General features: G+C 39.5%; 1 protein-coding gene across 1 annotated transcript; it reads right to left on the reverse strand.

Moving 5' to 3' along the window:
* CDC37L1 (cell division cycle 37 like 1, HSP90 cochaperone) lies at positions 1–9,217 on the reverse strand. Its single transcript, XM_071425093.1, has 7 exons — positions 8,999–9,217; positions 7,429–7,710; positions 5,036–5,126; positions 2,966–3,081; positions 2,576–2,698; positions 1,558–1,713; positions 1–617 (listed from the first exon to the last, which is right to left on the reverse strand). Exons 1-7 carry the CDS (start codon positions 9,101–9,103, stop codon positions 516–518), a joined length of 975 nt encoding a protein of 324 aa, XP_071281194.1. The 5' UTR covers positions 9,104–9,217; the 3' UTR covers positions 1–515.
* Between the last annotated feature and the right edge of the window lie 12,075 nt (positions 9,218–21,292).

Below are 21,292 nucleotides of genomic sequence, written 5' to 3' on the forward strand. Positions count from 1 at the left end.
TACTGATACCAGATACTAATTTATTGCTATTAGTGATAACCAAATTTGAGAGCTTCTACTGTCAGCAAGGTAGCATGAATACAGTTGCAATCTCCAATATTCAGAGTAAAACATATCCACATCTGTAGTAAGACAATAGCAGATTCTACCAAGAATCTGCTGCTTCTTGTAAACATTGTATTTGTGCAGATGTTTAATTTCTAAAATCATGAAAGGCAAGGTTAGTAGCAGAAAACACATCCAGTTTCACATTCGGCAATATAAGAACCCTGCTCTTCAAGGACAACTAAAAACCTAGCAGCACATTTCAAACAATATTACAAGGTTTTTCTTAATTACCCACCCTTCAAAGTCCCTCCCCACCCCCCCAAATCAAATCAAAACAACAAAAATCTGACACGAAAAATAAAGTGCAGTACCCAGAAAAATAAGTGTCAAGAAAATAGCCATGTTTGTTTCTTTGGGGAAAAAAAAAAGGGAAATAAAAGAGTACTTGGCCTCAGTCTTAAAAAGTACTAAAATGTGTCCATCATTTTGGATTCTTCTTCATCTCTTTGTATCACAGAGTTGAAACTGCAGTCATCTGTGTTTATGGAACCTTGTAGATCTCCTGTGTTCTGCAACAGATGAAAAACTGACAGCTTAATGCTTCATAATTATATAGATGGAGGGAGAGAGAGAGAGAAACAAAGACTGTTTCCATTGTCCATCTTATGATGAGACAAATTTACAATAGAAAGGAAGTAAGATCTGAAAACATCCTCCACCCCTATTTTGTCACTGTGTCAAGAATTTTTTAAATTTGCTAGCATAGCTTGTATTTGATCTTAATACTTCTAGCACCTAACTGCACATTTATATAAAATTCAGCTGTTTGATCTACCTCCGAGAAGTACTTTAATCAAATTATTTCAAACAAGTACTTTCAATTGTGACTCCTTACTAATACATAATTTTTGACAATCTTTTAAGTTGTTTCTTCATTACAGAATGTGGCCATAACTGGAACTGCAAAAAACACCTAAGCATACCCTTTTATAGGAAGACTTTCCTTAAACTTGACTTCTCTTGCCCAGAGAAGTTGTGAGGTCCCTGGTAGTGTTCAAGGCCTGGCTGGATGGGGCTGTCTGGCCTATGAAAGGTGTCCCTGCCATGGCAGGGAGTTTGGAACTAAATGATTTTTAGGGTCCACTCCAACTCAAACCATTCTATGATTCTGTAACTTACTTGACTGATCCCATGATTTTACACTGCTTGTGGTGATGACTGGGAATACAGTTCTAAGATCTGATCAGATTTATCATGCAGTGTTTATTTTAGGAATGAAAATGTAAAGGCAATGAACAAACATATACTTTTGACCTTTTGCTGATGCTCTGAATTCCAGCAAGTAAAAAGAAAGGCCATAAATGCCTTGTGTATTAATAACACTGCATGATATATCCTAAGCACTAGCAATTCAAGAAATAATCCTCTTTATAGCTCAGAAAGGTACAGCTTCTCTAGTAGGACCTAATCCTGCTTTAGTTAAATTAAATTTTGGAAAAATAAACCTACCTGGAAAAAAGATGTCCATTCTCCCACACAGCCAGGACTGACATTGAGATCATGGAGTAACATGGTTTGAAAGCCATGTGATTGTGACCAGATTCTCACTCTCGCCTTGAATGCCTCAAGTTCACTTTTAAAGGCCTCAAAGTAGCCTTCTCCTGTCTGCAAAGAAAAAAATTAAGTATTTGTTCTTTAGTCATTTGTTCTTTTGAATTGTAAGCTTACACAGTGCTGAAAAAAATCCAGGCAGTAATGACACGTTATACCTTTTGGGGAGTAACAACTGTGAACAACTCAGGGATAGAGTTAGTCAATTTAAAGTTATGTTTCATGCAGATTTCTTTTTAAGACAATCTGTAGCATTTATATGCATAAGTAAAGTAGCTGATTTATCTGAGAACATGTAAAACCAAACCTAATTTGAGCCTGTAATTTATTCCAACTCAGAAGGTATCCTTACAACAGGTGCTTGTTGAAGCCCTTAGATCAAAAGTAAAGCACAAACTAACCCACATTTTAACTACACTAGTTTAGGCAACATTAAGATCCATTAGAGTCTTGAACAACTGAACAGTCTATAGCAAATCACAGTTTCAGTTTTCCCACCTTTTTCCTACGAAGCTCTGGATTGCCCTATTTCAGTCATGAGAAAGGGACACTTTATATAGCTGCCTCACAGTAAGGGGGAGACTTTGAAAACGTGTGTAATTAGTCAATAGTCAGACCAGTTTAAGATCAGTTCGTGTTTGCTGTTCTTACTTAGTTATTACTCGTCTGTGACACACCTGCTGTCCTCCAGCCGCATCTTGCTTTCCACCTACAAGCAAAATCCGCTAAGCTTTCATTAGCGGAACCAGAATTATAACAAAGTGTTCTATCTAGAAAATAATTGCTATCAAAACTCTTTCCCATAAGCCTAAATCAGTCAAAAATTTCTTTAGCCTCACATGGTTGGGAAGAAATCCCTTCTAAAACACTTGTATCGTATCAAGAGTTTCTCACATTATTACCCAAGTTGACTTACTTTGGCTTTTTGGAAAAAGAGACGAAAACATCCTCTTGGATCCACATTGCAGCTTCTGGCAATTTCTATAATAAACTGCATTACAACTGCTTGGTGTGCTACTTGCTCCATCAGAGCTCTTTTCTGAAAAAAAGTTAAAGTCATGATTTAAAGATATATTTCTAAAATTCAGCAGAATTTCCTTTTGTTCCAGTTCCTAAGCAGATGTGAACTGATGCTTACAGAAATAAGAGGACTCATAGTTAGCTATAACTAGACATAAATGTGACAATGCACTATCAATAAAGTAGAGAGGGCTGGAAGAACAGTTAAACAGCTAATGAATTTGGTCACATTTCTACTGTGCAAATAGGAAAATGTGTGCTTCCAAAGATTTAAACATCTTCATACCTGTTCAGCTTCTAGATGAAAACACCACAACATGAGATATCTAGATGTTTCTTCACATACAAGGTATGGGTGATCAGACAAAAACCTTTGACTATCATCCCATCTGCTCAGCATGCCTAATAAGAGAAACACAGTTAAGATATTCTAAACAGATAAATGATTTAATGCAGCAAGGAAATTACCTGTATTGGTACCAAGTATACATAACAACTTGGCAATTTACTAACCTCAGAATAACAGCATGCAGCTAAATTTGGGGGTTTTATTTATACATCTATCAATGCTGAAAGAGCATCACTAGAAGGCATAATTAGTCTTTGAAGATACTAAAAGCAGATTATAACAGTCATGCACTTCTAGTAATGCTGATAATTTATTTTTAATCAGTCCTCACAAGCTAACAAAGTGGTGCAAATATCTGTTAATTACAACACCAAATAGCTTAAAAAGTTTGTGGGCAGATATTTACATTAAGTGATTCTAACAAACACAAATCCTCTAAATGTTTGCAAATAAAAACACAAAGAACAGAACCTGTAATCTGTCAAAAATTAAAGCATATAGTTTGCTAGACTTTTAGAGAATTCAAATTAATTATACAAACACCTTGATCTCAAAAAACAAACCCAGTATTTCCAGTATTGGAAAGTTAATTAGAACTTTGAATGGTAGTATCATGGCACTAGCTTCAAGTAACAAGCCAAATGTAAAAATCAGAACTCAATACTCATAGCACTTCCAGTTGTCCTATCTCTGACAGTCATTATTGGCAACAGGTACCAGATGTACAGCTTCACCCGTCTATCAGCACGTAAGTATAACAGGGCTAAAGATAATTCAATGGTAATGACCTGAGCTAATCTTAATTCTAGCAAACAAATGCTGAAAGAGAAAGCAACAGGTTGTATTTCTTTTAGACTATTTTCAAGTTACTCTGTGCAAGTTCTTCATTGTTTTGAAGCCAGAAGAGGATCCAGAAGCAAGACTCATGCAATATAGCGGAGTCCACACTGCCTCTTGGCAGAGCTAGCATGGAACAAGTGACTTCAGAAAGCATTAATGTACTGTGGCTTTCTACAATGGACTTATGTATCACAAATTAAAATAATAACATGGCTTTGAACTCAGGAAGTATTAAAAAAAATTACCTTCTGTAGTAAGGTTGCTTCTTTAACAGTCTAATTTGAATTTAGACAAAGAGTAATTTTGCCCAACTCTCAGCTAGGAAGCCTACAAGATAGCCTCTTCTTTTTTTACCTGCTGAAATGCACAGCAGGAGAGATATTTTCTAATTCCAATATCATTACACTGAATAGTTAAGGTACTTAAGAGAACCTGTGCCTATTACTACTATTTGCATACTCTTGACAGTGTTGTGCCTTTACTTGATACTTGAAAGGCTTGCTAAGGTTAACAGGGCTCAAAGCCCTTTCTTTAAAACCGCTTTAAGTCCCCCAGAAGCCAAAAAAAAAAAAAACGTAAAAACAACTTTGTAAGAACAACTGAATTCTGCCAATCCAGTCTTATTCTTGATTGTTCCAGAATTCCAAATATGGCAATACTATACTATAGCACGAAACCAGCCCGAATGGCAAGCACTTCAGAGAACCATACAAATTTTAGATTACAAGATCAGCTTTGTGCTCAGTCGAGTTTAACAATTACGATAGAGCTAAAGTGACACCTAGTGGAAAACTAAGTATAGTTTTAAACGCACAATCCTGAGCACACATACTCTCAGTGTAGGTGTTAACAAATATGTCCATTTAATCAGCCATTACCCTTATAAATTAACAGGTAACAGAAAATCATTTAATAAAAGATTTAACTTCATCTCCTTTAAAAAAGGAGAGAGCCATGGATGACCCATCCACTTATATATACATGACTTATATGTCTAGGAATGTCCCCGTCTTTTCCCACTGGTGTGGAATATCCCTGGAGTCCTGATAAAATAAAACTGAACAGTCTGTCATTTAGGTCTTTCATTTATTAGTATTCATTCTGTACAAGAAGGAGCAAACCAAAAAATTCTGTAGGAACCACAAGATGTTGGAAAAGCAGACTCACCGAAGTGTCTAATCTTTTGTTCATGTTTTTGCATAAGTGGTTCAGACACAGACTCATCTTCAATTTCTTTTCTTTTTTGATTAATAAAACTCTGAGGAAGAGAAAGATTGTACTATTACATAAAATCCACACATACTCACATACCGTTTAGTGACATAAAGGAGTTATTATACTTTAACATATTACTATTTAAATGGCTATGTTCTAATTTTAGAGTTGTATCATATTTGAGGAGGATTTTTTTCAGAAAGTGTCTTACCTAGTAACAGAATTTCAAAGTTTCCTTATAATCTCTGAAAAACTTCTGTTTTCATACAGGAACTTACTGATTTGTTAGTAATGAGAATCATGTACATTGCAGTCTGGATCAGGAGAAATTAGGAGATGTGATAGTGATGAGAAACTCATTTTTGCTTTTTTATATTCTTCATGTCTATTTGTAGCTGTGTAGCCTGTTATTGTATAGCTATATAGATTCATAGCTAGAATTTTACCTACTTGGTTAGCAAGAAAGACAAAATACATTCCTAAAACCTCAATCCTTATCTAGTTTCTTCTGAAGCCAAGGACAACACTCTACCATAAAGCAGTGGAGAGGAACTGGGGCTTCAGAAGAGGGCATAGTACCTCAACATCTGTGTTTCTAATTAGACATTCTTGTCAATTATGCTAATTTGCTACCCTTACAAAACTGTAGTTGCTCTAGGTCACATATGCACCTTCAGTGCATTTTTCAGCGTGTATTTTGGGACCCTTCACAAAAAGTTAACCACATTTATCACCTGACTGTGTCTGGCTTGTGACTTTAGGGCTCGGTAAAAGGCAATGATAGCTGTTGAAATTAAATTGTGAAATCAAAGATAAGATCCTACTATTAAAAAAAGCTCATGCTAAATAATTTGTATTACAGTAGACAGTATTAGAGGCAAACTAACACTTTCATATTCTGGGTCGGATTGGACATTTAAAGACCAATGAGTTTCAACCATCCCTGCCCAGGCAAGAACATCTTCCACTGGATTAGGTTGCTCCAAAACCAGTCTAATCTGACCTCTGTTGCTTCTAGGGATTGGGTATCTACAGCTTCCCTGGGTAACTGGTTCCAGCATCCTGATATCATAATAATAAAAAAGAATCTTCCTTACATCCAATCTAAACCTACCATCTTTCAGTTTAAAGCCATTCCCTCTTGTCCTGTCAGCACAGCCTGCGATAAAAAATGTTTTTCTCCCTCTTTCTTATAAGGTCCCTTTAAATACTGAGAGGTCATATGAAGGTAAATTAGGGCTTCCTGGATCCTTCTTTTCTTCAAGCTGAACAACCCCAGCTCTCCCAGCCTTTCCTCATAGGAAAGGTGTTCCAGCCCTCTGATCAGCTCTGTAGTGCTCCTCTGGAGCTGCTCCAACAGGCGTCCTTCTTGTATTGGGGACCCCAGAACTGGGTGCATTACTTTGGGGTGGGTCTCAGCAGAGCAGAGGGGCAGAATCCCCTCCCTGGCCCTGTTGCTCACCCTGCTCTGGATGCAGCCCAGGACACGTGTGGCTCTCTGGGCTGTGAGTGCCCATGGCTGGGTCATGTCCAGCCTCTCAGCCACCAGCACCCTAAGCCCTTCTGGGCAGGGCTGCTGGGATCTGTTCATCCCCAGCCTGTGCTGAGACTGGGGGTTGCCCTGACCCAGGTTCAGCACCTTGCACATGGCCTTGTTAAAACACATGAGATCCCCGTGGACCCACTTCTGCATCTTGTTCAGGTCCTCTGGAAGGTTTCCTTCGCATCTAATACTGCACCACTCAGCTTGATATCATCTGCAAACTTCCTGAAAGTGCACCCAATCTGTCTGTTTAATTTTAATAAAGACAATAAATAACACTGGTCCCAGTACAGACCCCCGAAGGACACCACTGGCCCCTGGTGTCCATTGGACTCCGAGCCATTGACCACTACCCTTTGCATGCCACCAACCAACCACTTCCTTATCCACCTAACAGTTCACTCATCAAATCCGTCTCTCTCCAGTTTAAGAGAAGGATGCTGTATGAGACCACATCCAAGGCTTTGCAGAAGTCCAGATAAATGACATCTGTCACCCTTCACCTGTCCACTGATGCCATCACCTCGTCACTGATAAGGCCACTGAAGAATTGGTCTGGCAGGACCTGCCCTTGGTGCACCTGTGCTGTCCTGAACCACCTCCCTGTCCTACGTGTGCCTGAGCACAGCTCCTAGAAAGGTCTATTCCATGGTATATTCCATGACCTTCCCAGGCACAGGGGTGAGTGACATATTGTGTTTTTGTTCTGTACAAGACACAGAAGACACTCAGAGACTATTAACAACTGGAATGAACAAAACAGGCTAGCACTTGCTTCCACGCACAATGATGTAGGTCATACCTTATTAAAAACTTCTTTACTAACAGGATCTGTGTTCCATAGATTCTGTCGTTCCCTCTGGTTTAGCGCTTCTTCTTTTCTTCTCCACTCTTCCTCCCTCCATCTCAACTCGGCAGCTTCAGTCCTTGCTCGAGCAGATTCCTGATCAGAGGATTCTGAATTATGCAGTGCTAAATTACCAAATTTTTGCTGGGCTTCTGCTAGGTTCCATGTGCATTCTACAGAGTGCTTCACAAACTCTCTTTCTTTTTGGCAGGCTAATTCAATCCCTTGGCTGTATGTCTGTGAGGAAAATCAGACATGGTATTTATGGAGAGAAAATTGTTGATTTACAGTTTCTATAGAAGCAGACTGGCCTAAATCCCAAAGCTAATAATAATGCACCTGGAAGGCACCTTAGATATGCAGCATTATAATAGCAGAAGTGATGAAGCATGGCAATGTACAGCTATGTCTTCTAGAAAGAGATTTCCAATTCAAGTCACCCTAAGTTTATTAAGTGTATTTGCAGAATCATGGATCATGTGCTGCTATCAGTAATAGTCTCCAGACTGCAAAAATACTTTTGACACAGCTGAAATCCCTCTGGCTGTCTTAGGGCTGGAACATTAGCAGCAGCCAAGTGTGAGAATACTCTGAATATACACTTCTGATAAGAAAGTATTGGGCTTACGATGTCAGATCACAACAGTAAAGTAACTGCTGCTCCCTGCATTTCAGTATTAGTACCCAAACAAATGGCCAACATCTTCTCTCGAACTGACACAAGAAGTGGTATTTAAGTTATAAAGCGGCCAAGGCCCAGCACAAACACATGCTCCTTCAGGTCAAATCTGTTGCGGATGTCACCACTCATAACTGGGAGAGAAAAGGGACATCTTAAGCAACCCTATTTATATTATTTCCAGGTGTGTGCTCAGAATTCACACTCACTAATATGCCAAGCCTTTCTCACCAAGAGTGAAGAAAAATGCATCCATATGCATTAGTTCCTCAGCCTTCCACTGCCACGTTATGAAATCTGCAGTGCTGATAGCCTCTGGTAGGGGCACACGAAGGACAATTTGTGAAAGACTATCTGAAGGAAACTTTAACGCAAGTAAATCAAACTTATTGTCCCAACTTTGTCTGAGAACTACAGCATTTTTATTTCTGCAGTAACAAGAAGAAAATTCCACCGTTGGAAAAGTAACGTCATGGCAGCTGCTTGTGAGACCACACAGAACTCCTTACAACGCGTTTATAAATCGCCGCCTCGCCCTGGCCAACAGAGAAAAACACCGCCTACCTATCCGCTCCTTGGGCACGGGGACGCTGGGATAACTCAGCCCAGCTCCTTCCGCATCGCCTGCCCGCGGTGGAGCTGCTACCAGGGCGGCCCGCCAGACCCCACCTGTCCCCACCGGCCCTCGGAGCCCCGGCGGGCGCTCCGGCACGGCCCCGGCTCGGCACGGCGACCCCGCTCCCGCCACCGCCCCTCCGCGGGCCGCGCCGCCCAGCACCGACCCGCACCGCGCCCCCGGGCGCCAGACGCGGGGAGAGGGGCCGGGGCTGCGGGGCACGGGCGTACCTGCACCTCCGGCAAGCGCTGGCGGAAGGCGGCAGCCTGTGTCCGCTCCTCGTCCTCCTCCTCCGGGGCGCCGCCGTCCCGGGAGCGCGGCAGCCACAGCGCCATGCCCGGTGCCGTCCCGGCGGCGCGACCCGTTCGCCGGAACTGGGGTAGCGACACTTCCGCCGATGGCAGCGAGGCCGGGAGCACCCGCCCTCGGCACGTCGGGAGGAGCGAGTGGCGAACGCGCCTCAGGGGCGGTAATATAAAGGCAGCGGGGCCGGCGGGGCGGGCCCTGCCGCGGGTCCGCCTCGGCCCCGGCTCCGCCCCGGCCCCAGCTCCCGCCCTTGCCGTGGGTGGCGCCTCTGTCCGTGCCTCCGCCTTTGTGCCTGCTTCGTCGCGGTCTCTGCCGCTGGCCCTGTCCTGTGCTGTCAGCTGTCCCTATGCCTTTCCCTAATCCTGCCTTTTCCGTGCCTCTGGAAGGCCGCTCACCTTCCTGCAGGCTGCTGCACGGCACTGGCAAACAACCACGTGTGTGTGTGTGTGTGCATATATATACGATCCTTCAGTCCTAAGAGCTCCTGGGGTGCTGTCTAGGGTGTTGTAATAGCTTGGCTCTCATCTGGGAATGGAAGTTAGCGTATAATGAGGCCATACCTTTGTGATAGCGCCGCTGCAGAGATTAAAATGTGCCCTCGTTGTAGCCCTACTTTTTTACCCATGGATTGGCTGTTTAGCTCTTCCTCCAAACAGAAGGTGCTGACTGATTCTTTGGGGGTCGTAGGTGTAAAGTTTGCCAGAAAAATACACCAGGAACTTCAGATTAAATGGGAAGGTAGGGGACCTGTTGCTGTGTGTTGTTTATATAACAAAAGGATTACTGCTGTGGCCAAAGGGATAATACTAGTATGTTGATCGCAACAGTCCTCATCAGATAGAAGAAAAAGAAAATTCTGGTTTTCATTCAATCATTTTCTTGTAATCAAATGTTTCTGTGAAATGCTAAGGCCTATGACATTTAGTCCCTGTTACATGGGACAATAAAAGCCAAAAATACAAAATGAGAGAACTCCCAATGATAGCTCTTAACCTGGCATTTTGAGGTTATCAGTAATAACACCAAGGGCCACTGAGTCCGTTCTGAGATAGGGTCCTGCAGACCTGGACTGGTGCACATGCCTAAGACTAGACCAAGGAGTTTCATGTGAAAGTATTCTTTTCTTTCATAAGGGTACATTTCCCGGTGTGTTTCTGGCTGAGAAACCAAGATATTTCTCAGTTTGTGCATCTTGGATGAACACAAAAAGGCAGAATGAATGCCTTCCCCCTGTTACTCCTCTCTTGTCTCATAAGGTGTGCTTTGAAAAGGTGTCTTTGGTTTGTTGTATGTTTTGGGATAGAAACTGATGTCTCAAGTCTTGTATGAGTTATAATTCAGGTGTAATGTTATTTATCTTTACAAGTGATAAGTTATTCTTGTTTCACATGTATCTCAGCATAATAAGATGCATTATTAGGCCCATTCCTCAAATGGAACTGTACATTTCTTTAAGGTTTTATGATCTGGAATGTTGACATAAGTGATAATGAGAGGTCATCTCCAACATGGACAGTTTTTACCTAATATTAGTAACAGCAATAGTCTATATGAGGGTAATTGAAGTTATTTTGATTCAGATATGATTGATCTGGGATCAATATGATGCCCTAATTATAATATGGCTATCATCTGTTGAGCTTTCTGTCTGTATAGAAGACATGTGATGTAAATGAAGATCTAAATAAATGATGGACGAGTGGTTTTAGTGCACTTTTACATGTCACTCAAACACCTGGAACTGATCCTAAGAGGAGTGTCAGTGTTTTTCCTGTACCTTATTGTATGTTAATGCATGTTGTGTTTCAAGATTGCTTTTTAAAAAATGGTATAAGACAGCATGCCTGTGGCTACTGACAAGCAAGCCCATGCTGAAGCCATTTGCAAAACAGGTATGCAATAAGTTTAGAGGAACAGTATTTTTCTTATCTATTTGATCCAAAGTCTTCTTGATAGTTTTCCAAATTACTCCTACTACCTGTATGTTTCTCAAAAAATGTTTACATCTGGCTCTCATGAGGCTTTTCTTTGAGTAGCATGATTCCTTTTCCTTTCCCCTCTGGTTGTCCTTGACACAAGTGGAAAACCACACATGGAAACTAAACTATTATTCTCATTAAGGCCTTTTCGCAGTCTCAAAACAGATGCAACTCTGAACACATAACTCTTTGATCTCTATGCAATGGAACCCCACAGCCATGTTATGACCAGAAGTGGGAAATATAACCCACTTCCAAAGAGTAGTTTCTTATATGTTTACTTAACGCTAAGTAATTCACATGAAGTAGGTCTTGTTAGATAAGTTCATCTTTTTTCTTACCACACATTAGGGGTTTTTTGTGCCTGTCACCTTCATTAGTAGGTGTTGACAAACAGTGAAGTAGCACATTTTCTTGGAGAAAACATTGCTTAGGTCAGCCCTCTTTAAGAAAGATTTGCTAAAATATTGTCTGAAAACACTGTCGTCATTCAAAGAAGGACGTTAATGCCTTAAAAAAAAAAAAGAGTAGCAAATATTAATAAAACAAGAGGAATGCAGCTGAATGCATCTTCTCTAAATAGGTAGAATGTCTGACTTTTGTGCCCAAATAAAATCAGTGGTAAAATTCCAATTTACTTCAAAGGGGTCAGAATTTCACTCCAAGGTGTGCAAAGAGCATTTGAATAAGACATAATTCATTGTAGCAAAATAGACAAGAGCTAAAGGCAGTCAAATGCATTCGAATTTGTTTCTTAAAAGGTATTTCACACGTGATATCTTAACTGATTTTGTTTTTATAAAACATTCAAACACACTTTACATAATACACAGAAACATAAAGGAAAACTTCCTTACATTTTCTCATTTGCCCATAACCTCTGTGGAGAATTACTGTCCTTTAAGGTGTTTAGAGTTACAGCTTTTAATCTTTTAATTTGGGATGTGTCCTGTAGGATTGGCCAAGAATTCAAGTGTTTTTCAAACATATATTTCCTAATTGTGGTTCTTCTGGTTTACAGTTCAAAGAATTTTACTCAGGGTACTGTAAACCTGATATTTTTTCCCTACAAATTACAGGCTGTTCTGAAGTCGATGCCTATATGAATGAATATGAAATTTCAGCTTTGTTTTTTACAAAACATTGTGTAACTTAAAAAATGTAAATCATATCCTAAAATACATGGTAACATATAATATTAGCTAAGTGTTTTGCTCAGTGGCTGCTTGGCAAAAAATATGAGAATTATTTTGAATAGATATTGAAGTGTTCCTGTGAATGCTGGTTTGTTTAATGAGTGTTATAATTAATTTATTTGCTTCTTACTGTTTTCCCATAGATGTTTGAAGGTGCTTTAGCTCCTGCTGAAGAAAGCAAAATACAGAAAGTGTGATATTTGAATAGGTGATAATTAAAACTGAAAAAGTAGATCCATGTATTCACATAATGAGTCTCTTTCTCTGACTGTCTTTCCAGAGTACATGACCTGGTACATATTGGTCCCCCTTTATGTTGCACTTATTTGAGCCTTTTGAATGTCAGCCTTTATAAGCAAGCTGCCCTCAAATGAATTACATCATTTTTCCATTCTTAGGACAGGCTGTGTTCTGACACCTAGTGTGATACACTGGGCTAACTTGACACTGTGCTTTTCATTTTTCTATCAGCAATTTTGCATTTTGAAGTCTGACAGGTCATGTCACATTTAATGGTTAGGCAGTCTTTTAAAAGTCAAAATCTATTGCTTGTAAGGGGATATAGGAGAGAAAAAAAAATTATTTACAACAATGGCCTGTCTACATTCTGTTTTGCCATTGTAGTAAACTTTCAACAGTCAGTCATACCTACAGAAGCACATGTTTAGTTAAAATATTTTTATTTATTTATAAAATTTTATTTTTATTTATTTATAAAATTTTAATTTAAGGTATTTCCTTAATAGCTATTTAAGCTATTTCTCTTAGCTTTAATTCACTTGCAATTCCTTTGTCTTAAAAGGGTTTCAGGTTTTTGTCCTTCTGGAGCAAGCCATTCCTGTTAAAATCAACAGAAGCTCAAGCAGAAGCCACTGACTATCCCATTATCCTGATGGATTTACAATCCATCAGGTATCAATCACAGAGACCGACTGTCCTGATAGTACTTTTATGTGTGTATCTATTAATAATGAAAATAATATTAGAACAAATACTTAAGGAACCAAAGTAGATAGTAGCTCTGCATCTATCTCCTTTCTCATCTATCATTTATCCACTCTTCTCATTTCTTTGCTGTTCTCCCTCCATTCCTTTCTGTATGCGTAGCTTTTGATTACAGTCCCAGGTGTAAACAGTACATCTATTCTATCATTCAGCCACCCTACTATATTTTATTTTTCATCTATCACTTAATGTAATAAAATTTGAATTAACTCATCTTGTGTCTTCAGGTAATAGGCAAATAAATATAAATATTCTTCTATATGCTAATTGATTTGATACTGTAAAGGATATTAGTATCAGGATGCTAAGGATACTGGTGTTAGTTTTATGTCATGCACCCTAGCTTTCTCTCCCTTATAAATTTAAGGACCTCCTCCACTGGTATTTCTTTCTACTCCATAATTTCTTGTATATTGTGGGTACACATTTGAGTAAAAAAAATTCTTTTCTGATTTGAATATTTTGAATGATTTGTTAAGATCAGTCATGATGCTTTAGTTTCTTCATCCTAATCTTCTTGTTTTTGATAGCAGTCTAGTTTTCTGGTTACATTCAACTAGAACACAAAAATGTAAAGTTCATCTTGTTAGATAGTCATCTTCAGGCTTCATATTGTGTGTTCTTGTAAGATGGGAAAAAGGCAAATGGACATGGGTTGGCAGGTGAGTGCTACTGTTGAGGTCATGGATTATGGAGCATTCATGTATGTTCCAAAACTGCAGGCTATTTACTAAAATTGGTTATTATTCTGTTACATCAAATTAAAAATATACTTTATGTTCCCCATGTTACAAATATTTCCTGTACATTTGGTATTTGTTTTTCAAGATATTTTGCTTGAGATAGTCATCTTTCCCTTTCCTTTTTGCTTTATGCTTTGAAGAGTTGCTGATATATTAAAGGGTAATTTGTGATACTGTTCCTGGTTCAAAAACCTCAGTGATACTGGAGAAGGATGCAAAAACTAAATTGAGATAATCTGTTATTATTATCTCTACATAAAAGCCTAAACAAGGGGAAAAAAAGAGGGTGATCTAGCTTAGTACAGAGAGTGCTCATTTTCTTGTATGATTACTTTCATGCAGGCTTTGTGGGTATCATGCTGATAACTAGGTGTAGTGTATAAAGTTTGTTTGTCCCCTGGGCATAGCATAATTTTTCTGTGTGTCAGGACAGAAAAGACTGATCAGTAATACCTCTAAAAGGGATGAGACTCTTTTAAGTAATGCCAAAGGATTTAGCAATATCATCAACATATTTTTGCCATTTAGAATATCTGTTCTTTATTCTGCATAGTACTGACATACCCTTCATCCATCAAATGCCGTCTGTTTTCATTCTTGTTGTTGTTTGGCTCTGCAAAATTATGGAGCTTTGAGATTTGGCTTACTTATTGTACTGTGGGATATACTATCTTCTTTCAACTTTTTAAATTTAAAAGATATTGACAAAAGCAAAGTCTATTCCTCACAAGAGGAACCAATGCCTACCTATGTCCTTGGTACAGCAGAAGTCAGACCTCATATGGCAAAACTTAGTATTGCCTTCTTTTCAGAGTGCCCAAAGCTCACAAAAGTTTTTCTTGGTTGTTGTAAAGCTGGGATCCATTAGAAAGGCAGAAAAGCAGTGTGACTAAAAAAGATGAAACTTTGCCTACAATCAAACATGGTAGTCTCATTATTAACTTCTACTGAAAATTGTCAGCCTTGTAGCATGGTTTGCAGGGTTTGTTTTTCCTCTGATTAGAAGTGAACATGTCCCCGCTTCTGTAAAGACACAGAACCTGTCTAAGTGAAGGGAGCAGCAGCTTTTTTAGCAGAATATCTATTGTGGCCATCTTAGGGTCACATCTCAGGAAGGCAAAACCCCTGCTATGCTTTCTAAGCCAGATACTTGACAGTGTGCCATATAGCTTTCCTCCTGTGCTGGGAGCTTATGTATTTTCTTTCTCTGGCTGTGCCACCTGTATGGAGCAGCACTGACCTCCTTTACTCAGAACACAGTTAATAGGCTTCTGAAGGGAGAAAAGAGCTAAAGACAAGTGTGGTGTAGGGCTTGACAAGACTTTGCCATGGTAACCCAGGACGATTCACCTCCCTCATCCAAGTACGTACAATCCCAGGTACATCATATCTGGTCATGGTAATCTGGGGTACCTTACTTCTCTCCATCCGCATATGCAGACTCCCTCATATGCTTTGTGTTATAAAACATAAGGCATGTTTTATCTTGTGAAAGTAGCCAGGATCGCTTGCTTCCTTCATCACCTGCACTCAACTTTGCACAGCTACCAGTGTGATGACCAGCTCCCAGTCTTGGAATTCAGACAAAAGCAGTGAGATCCCTGGGGAACAAAACAGAACTTTGCACATACGTGTAAGTAAAGCCAGTTAATCAGTGCAACTTTTATTATCTGCCCCTGCAGTGCTATCCTTTGAGCTGTACTCCCATGCAGTTCCACTGGTCCCCCATTTGATTAGGGTTTGTGTACTGATAATGCCATGCTTTCAGCAAAGCCAAAGTTGTTGACTGTTGTGCCTTGTCCTTGAGAGACTAGCATCACCTTTTTGCTTGTAATGCATGGTTACTTACACCCTCAGTTTGTAGGACACTGCTTGCATGCTGTATGGCTTGTTGGCCAAATTACACAATGTTCATTTACTACATGCTGGCTCTCTGGAGGAAATACATTTTGAAAATTATGGTGATTGTCTTTTAGCACTATTTTATGATGACACATATGCTGAACAAACATTAAAGTGTTGTAATGTCATATCAAAATTTTTTATTTTATTCCTGCAGTAGGTGGATTAGAATATTTAATTCTTTTCCCTGTATGAGACAATTTTTAATTGTACTGAAAACACTGAAAAATCAAGATCAAGATTTAGTAATCTGTGTATAAACATATGCCTTATACATATTTTATAAAATATGCACTAGCATGACATCCTCTATCACAGCTGTGGATATTCTCTACAACCTAAATAAGTAGTCAGCCTTCAAGTCTTGTAGTTGTGTTCATCCCCAACATACTTCTCTTCAATGCTTTGAAAGTTAATGACAGCATCAAACTCCAGGACTGCTCTGCTAAACCAAATCTTTCAAAACCAGTGCAAACGTAAATGGTTTCCCAACCTCTTACCCTCTTCATTTCCTGTTCAGAAAACAAAGTAATCAGCTGCAGCAAAGTAAGAGTTCTGGGGATATATTGAATAAGCCATTTTCTGGAGAAGTAGTTATCTTTTAGTCAAGCAGGCAGAAAACCCCTGATGTTGTTGTATTCTTTCCTATATACAAATACAGGACCAAATGGTTTGGGCTTGCTGTATTTCTCTGGTTTTGTTTGCTGTGTTCAGGAATGCAAACTGAAATGTTCCCTGACAACAGAGAAGGACAGTACGCTGATTTCCAACATCTGCAGGATTCTTAATCCTGCTAAATATGTGCCATTCCTGTACCACGCTTCCTAGGCCCACTAATGTTCCACTACCACCTGCTTCTGAAAGCATCACTATGCGCAAGACAAGCATCATTCTGTCAAGACCATTCACTCATTCATTCACATTTATAAATTTATGAAGTTTTCATTTGCACAGCAATGACAATTCTATATAACAACCCTGACAGCTATTTTTAATAGGTGTCTCTTTCTTCTTTTAGTAGGGGATGACTGTGCATTTTATGAAGGGAGTACAGGAGACTTTCTGTTCCCAGAATGCAAGCTGACTCCTGCCTGTTGTGGTATGGATAGAGAATTAGTGATGACAGTTTCTCCTTATTTTCTGGTAAGTTGCCTGAAACTAGTGCTTATCATACCTGTCTGAAGAAAGGACTGGAGTGGTAGTGGCAATTTTGTGTGGAATGGAGTTTGACTCTCTCTTTGATCCTCTTGAGCAGAGGGGAATGCTCCTGCACACTTTTGAATATAGAAGTGCTGAGAGAATGTTCCAAGTACAGCCATCCTAACAATTAAATTTGTAAGTCACACCCTGTAGGCTGGTAGAAGATCTAATAACAAAACATGTTTAGCTATATGCCTTCATCCACAGCTGGTGTGAAAGCTCCAGTCACTTAAAAGATTTTCAAGATTCTTTGTACCAGTGGCCTTTGGGGATGCCAGATTTCTGTCCATTTTCTTTATCTCATGTACGTGCCTTGTTTTTTTCCCTTTGCCTATTCTAACTCTACTCTTGGGGGTCTTTTATTTTTGTAAGGCCTCCCACTGCCTATTCTTTCTAGGGTTCATTGTTTCCAGAAGGAGAAACAGCAGCCTAGAATAATTATATTTTCATACTTCTCACTACATTATGGATTAGATTATGCAAAAGAAGCAATGAAACTGACTTCAGTTTTATTAATATGAATGTATTTCAGCATACAATAGCTTTGAACAGGGAGGGTCATCTTTCCTGTGAACTCAGTTTTGCACTCATTCATTCATAAGGTTCTTGTGCTTACTCTACAAACTAGTAATGGCATCATTTCACATCACAAAATCAGGTATTATATATAAATTATATAATATATTGCAAGTATAGAAATACTAGACTTAAAAAAAAATCTGTTACAAAGTTCTGCCTAATACAGGAATACTTTCAATACATTTGGAATAGAAATTTAGAAATATATGCTCAGGTTAACTAAACATTACTTTGTACAAATCTTTAACTTGGTCCTTAAGAACCTGATGAAGACAAAGAAGGTGGTGACATATTTTAAAGGAACAGGTGATTCAGGGGTACCCTCAAACTGGCTTAGATCCAGAAGGAGAAATGGCAGCATCACCTCATTTCTCTGGCTGGGTCTGGGCCAGCCAGATGCTGCACTCAAATTACTAATATGTCATCGTATTTCCTTCCAGGTGTACCTTATTTCTTTCCTTCTTTATCACTACTGCTTATATTTTATCCTCTTTGCATAAGGGTAGGGGCAAATGAAGTTTGAAGGTACCATACCATGATTTCTCTGTCATTCTTGTAGAAGAAAGAGACTAGCTTCTAGAAAGGCACAATTCAAAGTCTAAGATAAGTGAACAGCTGTTGTTTTTGTTGTCAGGCATCATTAGTGTCCTTACAGTATTTTTCATGGCATTACCTGCCTTGAAAAGCAAATCTGAATTTCTTTTTCACATCACTTTAGAAAGTGTCCTTTGGGTTAAGCTAGTCCACCTCCACCACTCTACAAAAGGAGCTGCTACTTACACATTAAAGAACTGTATGTATTTTTTGTAGATCAAGGGTTTCTATTCCCCTTTCTTCACAATACTGGCTTTATGAGGAAGTGTCAAAGTCACTACCAAGTGCCTGGGTCAGTGCCTCAAGCGTATGTTTGGAACACGCTGACCTTGTGCATCATGTTCCTCTTCTGGTACACTTTATACCAATTAAAAGAGCAGACTAAAATCAAAGTGCTGCTTTTCATAGGAAAACTCCTTTGCCACTGTTATTTGCTGGTGAATTTGCTGTAAGGCTTCTTTAGCTAAAGTGCCTCCTTTAGTCACTTCTGATTATGCAGTTTCAATGGAGGTTTTGAAGTGTTCTGATTATAAGAGTGATGCATATGCAGTGATTAACAGTTATTATCAAGGGAATAACACCAAAAATAGAGTTCTGCATGAAGACAACTATTGGAGAGCTTCCACTTCAGTACAGAAGGAAAAATTAGGTAAGCATTTATGGTAAGGATGAAGATCTGGTTCCAATTTTTACAACCTGTTACAGAGTCTATTTGAGTCTACATTTACTATTGCATTTGTATCTAGATATCATAGACAAATTTCTGGTGAAAATCAGGTTAATGAGTTAGGAATATTTAGGAAAGGAAAAGATATTCCTGAATTTTAAATTCAAAAGACACAATAAATATTTTTTTTAAGCTTCTCCTTTTATTTTGGACATAAACCAATCCATACATTTAAATATTTGTTAAGGATTTAATGAGCAGGGTTTTTTCATATTTTTGAGCTAGGCCTTCTGCTTCCTTCTGAAATCTCTGGGCCTGTTTGCACTTACTGATAGGCCAAGTAGCCTGAGGCACCTGGTGATATGGCAATGTTTGTCAGTCCCCCTGGTTCTACTTGCATCAATCAAATTCTTTTTTTAGTCATTGAAGTTAGTGGAAAAGGTTTCTGGGGTTTCATCTGTAAGCCTTTGAGTTTAGCCAGTGGGGTGTTCCATCTGAATGTTTCAAAGCACTAAAAATTACTAGGACAGTGTTCTTCTGACTATTTATATATATAGAGGAACATATCTCAAGTGATAAGCATTTCCAATCTAAAATGATAGCTAGCTAAAGTAACTTGGCTTTGCCTAGGTCCTGGTCTTGTATTCCTCAGTATGCATGTTTTACCAACCCTATATTTAAGTCATGTGTATTTTAAGTGCTACCACAAATATGTTGAGCTGTTATGAGTTACATTCTTTAAATCCAGCCATGGAGAATCATGAAATGCTTCAGCTTGAGATGGACCTCTGGAGGCCACTTAGTCCAAACTCCCCCTAAAGCAGGTGCAGTTAGAGTGAACTGCTTGAGGCCTTGTGTGGTTGAGTTTTGAATATTTCCAAGGACAGAGAATTGATAGCTACTCTGAGCTGACCACCACCATGGTAAAAAAAGAGTTTTCCCTCCATCTAATTAAAAGTTACACCATTTATTCTTGCCTGAAAAAAAGCCTGGCTTAATCTTCCCTATATCCTCACATTGGATAGTCACAGACAACCACACAATCTCAGAATAACAGAATTGTTTCTATTGGAAAACATTTCATGAAACCAACTCTCTTGCTCACACAGGGTCAGCTAGAACTAGTTACTCAAAATCATGCCCAGTTGTTCATTGAATGTCTTAACCTTTCTGGGCAATGTGTTTGACCAGCCTCACAGTAGAACAGTGTTTTCTTGTGTTCAGATGGAATTCCATGGTTTTCAATTTGTGCCCATTGCCTCTTGTCTCTGAGCAGCACTGAAAAGAGCCTGGCATTGCACTCTTCATTCCAACCCCTCAAGTATTTATACATGTGGGTAAGGCACCCCCAAGCCTCTCTTCTCCAGGCTGAGCAATCTCAGCTCTTTCAGGCTTTCCTCATTTGGAAGATGTTCCAGTCTCCTAGTCATCTTTGTAGTCCTTCACTGTTCAGTAAGTCCATCTTGTTTTTGTATTGGGGAGCTCATAGCTGGACACAGTGCTCCATGTGTGGCTTTAGAGATGAGTAGAGACAAAAGACCACCTCCCTTCACATTGCTTTCAGTTCCCTTCCTAATGTGGCCTAGGAGGCTGTTGGCTGCCTTTGCCATCAGCTTGCATCACTATCTCATGGTCAGCTTGTTCACCAAAGTCCTCAAATCCTTTTCTGGAGTGCTGTTCTTTAGCCAGCCAGGTCACAGCATGTAACAGTGCTATGTGTTTTTCCTCCCCAGATGCAGACATCTGCATTCATCCTCATTGCTCTTTAAGAGATTTCTCTCAGATATCCTTTTCTGTTGGACCAAGACCCTCTGAATCTTACCTTATCTCTGATCTACAATCACCTTATAGATCAGCTAGTCCTTCTAGTCGTGTACTGTGTACTTGCTGAAAGATGTACTCATGGTTATCAGTGAAGATGTTTAACAGTGCTGGTCCCAAAACTTGGATACGCCACTAATCACTTGTCTCTAAACCAGGGATCGCAGCACTGTGGGCTTGGCAGGTAGGCCATTTTAATACACCTCATTGTATGCTTCTTTAACCTGTATTTTGCCAGCTGTTCTGAGTCTGTTAGGGGAGCCAGTGTCACAAGTCTTACTGAAATTGATGTAAACAGCTTCCACTATTCTCCCATCATCCACCAAAACAGTTACATCATCCACATTGTGGTAAGTTATCGGGTTAGTCAAGCATGGCTTCCTCTTCATAAATCCATGTTGACTACCATGTTGTGCTTCACCTGTTTGGAAAAATGGCTTCTAGGATTAGCTGTTCCTTTATCTGTCCAGAGATTGTGGTGAAGCTGCTCTGCCTGTAGTACCCTTGATGTTTCATGTTGCCACTCTTGAAA

Source organism: Agelaius tricolor, unplaced genomic scaffold (assembly GCF_023055355.1).
Source record: "Agelaius tricolor isolate 1412-34295 unplaced genomic scaffold, bAgeTri1.0.p SCAF_4, whole genome shotgun sequence".
Lineage (NCBI taxonomy): Eukaryota > Metazoa > Chordata > Aves > Passeriformes > Icteridae > Agelaius > Agelaius tricolor.

Coding starts and splice junctions, on each gene's coding strand:
- CDC37L1 (XM_071425093.1), bottom strand. CDS start 9,103: ATGGCGCTGTGGCTGCCGCGCTCCCGGGACGGCGGCGCCCCGGAGGAG. Junction 7,711..8,998: donor AGCGCTTGCCGGAGGTGCAG/GTACGCCCGTGC, acceptor TTTTCCTCACAG/ACATACAGCCAAGGGATTGA. Junction 618..1,557: donor AATGGACATCTTTTTTCCAG/GTAGGTTTATTT, acceptor CATCTGTTGCAG/AACACAGGAGATCTACAAGG.